The 3,849-nt window shown below is 61.6% G+C and overlaps 1 protein-coding gene across 1 annotated transcript; it reads left to right on the forward strand.

The window, feature by feature from the left end:
• The first annotated feature begins 256 nt into the window (after window positions 1–256).
• Window positions 257–3,282, forward strand: RNF187 (ring finger protein 187). The gene is given in 5 exon segments (XM_070417032.1): window positions 257–482; window positions 485–903; window positions 1,968–2,060; window positions 2,252–2,473; window positions 3,047–3,282. Coding segments are annotated over 5 exon segments (963 nt in total). The 3' UTR covers window positions 3,050–3,282.
• The last annotated feature ends 567 nt before the right edge of the window (window positions 3,283–3,849 follow it).

The raw sequence follows: 3,849 nt of genomic DNA on the forward strand, positions 1-3,849 counted from the left end.
GGAGGGGCGCGCAGAACCGTGGTTCTGGGGACCCGCACGCAGACCATTTTCAGCACTTCCTCCAGCCCCGAGAGCACGGCGCAACGCGCGTGCGTGCGCGTGATGGGGGAGGGGTTGCTGTCGTGTGTGGCAGGGGTGGGATGCTTGCCGCTCAGGTCCTAGCAGCTGACAAAAGACTTTTAAATGCTCGCCAAATAATAAAACTTGGCTTCTCTCTCGCCCATGAGCCATTTGTGGGAGAAGCGAAAATCCCTGTATGATTTCGGGGTGCGACAAAGTGGGTGACCCACCGGCCAGAGTGAAGCGCTCCGTTGACAGGACCCGCGGGTGGCGTACACCACTGCCAGGACCGTGCGTGCTGCGTCCTGTCCGTCCCCGCCTGGTCGTGCGCATCCTGGTCGGCATCCTTGTTTCCGTCCAGCGCAACGTCCGCGCTTTCCGTCTGCGCCCCCATCCCGGTCCGCGCTCTCCGGCCTCTCCCCCTCGCCCTCTCTAGGGGTACCCGCCGCAGCCCTGGCGCTCCCCGCGGGCCCCGCCGAGGCCGCCTGCGCCCTGTGCCAGCGCGCGCCCCGCGAGCCGGTGCGCGCCGACTGCGGCCACCGCTTCTGCCGGGCGTGCGTGGTGCGCTTCTGGGCCGAGGAGGACGGGCCCTTCCCTTGCCCCGAGTGCGCCGATGACTGCTGGCAGCGCGCTGTGGAGCCCGGCCGCCCGCCGCTCAGCCGCCGCCTGCTGGCGCTCGAGGAGGCGGCCGCCGCACCCACGCGCGACGGCGCGGCCTCGGAGGCGGCGCTGCAGCTGCTGTGTCGCGTCGACGGGGGTCCGCTGTGCGCCGCCTGCCGAATGGCGGCGGGGCCCGAGCCACCCGAGTGGGAGCCCCGCTGGAGGAAGGTGCTGCGCGGCAAGGTGCGCCGGAGCGGTGCCTGTGCGCTGCTATCCCCTTCCCGACCCTGGTCCCTGCCCCGGGACGGCGCCCTGACCCCCTTCCCCGACCTCCGGACAGGGCCCTGTTATCAAATCCCCCCCCCCCCCCCACCCCCGGAAGGTGTCTGTGGGCCTCCCCATCTTCTCCTGCCCACCCTTTCCCCTTTGGGCTCTCCTTTCTCTCCCCCCTCCCCCCCAGGTGGTGTCCTGCTGTGGGGTCCACCCCTGTGCCTAGTTCTCTAGGCCTTCCTGCCCCTCCTCCTTGCATGACCTACCCGGTGGCAGCCTGCCCCCCACGGGTGAACCCTCTGAAGCTGTCGAGCAGTTAAGGCCCCTCCCTGTTCCAGGCCCCGCCCCTCCCACACACTTCTCATCCCCTCTCAGCCCTCCCTGAGCCTCTCCATTTACTTTGTTCGGGCACCTTATCTGCACGACATGTGGTATCTGACCCTGGCTGGAAACCCACCAACTGGCAACCCGGGGACTCACCCTTGTAGGTTGTGGGCGCTCAGAGTAATTTATGAGAGAGTAGCCAGCCCGACTAGCTGGATTCTCCTCCTGCTGGGGGCTCTTCCCACCCACCTGGTCAGTGCACAGCCAGTGACATGCCTAGTGGGCCCTGGGTGAGGCCGTGCTCACCCCCAAGGGGGCACGTGCAGGGTCTGGGATTCCTAGAGTGGCCCGGCGAGGGCCATTCCTTCTGAAAAGGATATGGTGACTATTTTTTGCAAATACCCATCCTAGTGCTAGTGACAGTAACACTGGAAACTGAGGGGACACGCATGTCCAGTTATTTGGTTAGATTCTTAGCACAGGATTTTCTAAGGCTTCTTCCGGGAGCAAGCTTAGGGGGGTCACTAAGACCCCTCTGGTACCTGCAGCCTGTTTGATGAGTCTGGCGGGCCAGGACCGTTCAGTGGGACCTTCTGGATAGTCAGATCTTTAGTAAACTCCAGAGGTGTGATGTCCCCTGGATTGGGCTGAGGGAGGGGTGTCCTACACCTTCAGGGGTGGTCACCCACCTGGTAACCAGCTTCTCTTCCCAGGAGAATAAGGGGTCTGTGGAGATCATGAGGAAAGATCTGAATGATGCTCGGGACCTGCATGGCCAGGCCGAGTCTGCTGCTGCTGTGTGGAAGGCAAGTAGGAGTGGACCTGGGTCCGTGGGAATGAGGGGACATGGGTATGTACTCTTGACTATCTGGCAGGGCCTTGGGAAGGAACTGAGCCCTCGGTAGCAAACCTTTTCTCCTTGAGGTGGTCAGCATGGGGCTGGGGTCCTGGGTGCAGCCCAGGACACAGGTGTCCTTCCCTGCCACCTGCCCTGCAGGGACACGTGATGGACCGCAGGAAGAAGGCCCTGACCGACTACAAGAAGCTCCGGGCTTTCTTTGTGGAGGAGGAGGAGCGCTTCCTGCAGGAGGCAGAAAAAGAGGAGGGGTCCCCCGAAGATGAGGATGCTGACCCTGCAGAGAGGTTCAGGTCCCTCCTGCAGGCCCTGTCGGAGCTGGAGCGGAGGCACCGCAACCTGGGCCTTAGCATGCTGCTCCAGGTGGGCCCTGGCCCCATCTTGAAAGCCTTAAGCTACCAAGAGAGGGCTTACGGCGAGGCCTGGCCTTTGTTTGGGGCTGAATTTCAGGATGAGTACTCCAGCAGACTCCCCAGCCTCCATGTTACTGGTGATCTTTCATGAGGCAGGGCTGCTCCCCAATATTGAAGCACCAGGCCCTTTTCCTGCCCTAGCACTCTGCAGGCAGGAGCTGGCTGTGGGGTGCAGGCGCACAGGGTCCCCAGGAAGGTGATGGCCATCTGACTCTTTTCCTACGTGTCCTCACACCCTATGGCTGAGGCCGGGCCCTGGAGGCTCTGGGTTCTTTGTGCCCCCTCTGATCTGAGCCAGCAGCCCCCACCCTCCCCTTCTCTGGGCTGGGAAGTGCCATTTCACTCGGAATGCTTGTTATCAGCTGCTGGTGGGTGGTAGTGTGGGGTGATCATCATGGGAGGCTTGGCTTCAGCCTTGGGGAGCTGCCTGTGGCTGGTGGAACTGGGGCATGGCCATCTGGATTTTAGGACAGCAGCTCCCTCCTCTCTCTCTTTCTCTCCCTGTCTCTCTCTCTCTCTGCAGTGATGCCAGGCAGAGGAAGCTGGCTCGACCATGGCCCGGCCCCCAGCGGCTCCATCCGCCTCATTCAGGACCCCGGAGGGTCCTAGGTGTGACTGGGCTTCGTACCGTAGGTGCCACCTTGGGTTGTCCCCTCCGTAGTGTCCGTGTTTTCTTTCCTTGGGTGTTTGTGTTTCTGGGCTATAAAAGCCAGCCTCACCGTGGAGACCTGAAGCGGTGGGGAGGCATCAATAACTCAAGTGTATAGTGTTCTTTCTCTTCATAAAGCTGTTATTGCCGCCGCCGAGTCTCTTCACATCTGCCTGGGATCTCCGTGACAGCTGTTGTCACAGCTGCCGGGTGGCTGGGTTGTCCAGACCTGGCACCTGCCCCCTTTAAATGCTGCCCATGATGGGCCTTGTTCTACTCAGGTTTAAAGACCCTTGTCTGAGCATCGGGCAGAAGAGTTAAGGTTAAATTTGGGGTGATCATCGAAGGAAAGGGAGTCCCAGGGTGCCCAGATGGGGAGGATGGGCAGGTAGATCCACCTGTCACTCCTGTTTGAGGCCCTGACAGGTTGTGTCTCCCACAAATCACCCACAGCTCAATTTCTCTGTGCAGAAATGGCCCCGGGTTCTCCTGGGTCTGGGAAGTCAGCCCCCTGTGCACCTCACCTGCAGCTCTGTTCCCGGTGTCTCCCAGTGTGTCCGCTTGCCCTGCTCCTCCTCCATCACTGTCCCTTAGGAGCAGGTTGGCGTGCTGTCATTCTTACTGTACCCCTGGCTTCCCTTGCTGTGTAGTTCCTCCCATAGATGAATTTAGCAAAA

This window comes from Myotis yumanensis, unplaced genomic scaffold (genome assembly GCF_028538775.1).
Source record: "Myotis yumanensis isolate MYYU_CA2020_CCGP unplaced genomic scaffold, mMyoYum1.0.hap1 SCAF_5, whole genome shotgun sequence".
Lineage (NCBI taxonomy): Eukaryota > Metazoa > Chordata > Mammalia > Chiroptera > Vespertilionidae > Myotis > Myotis yumanensis.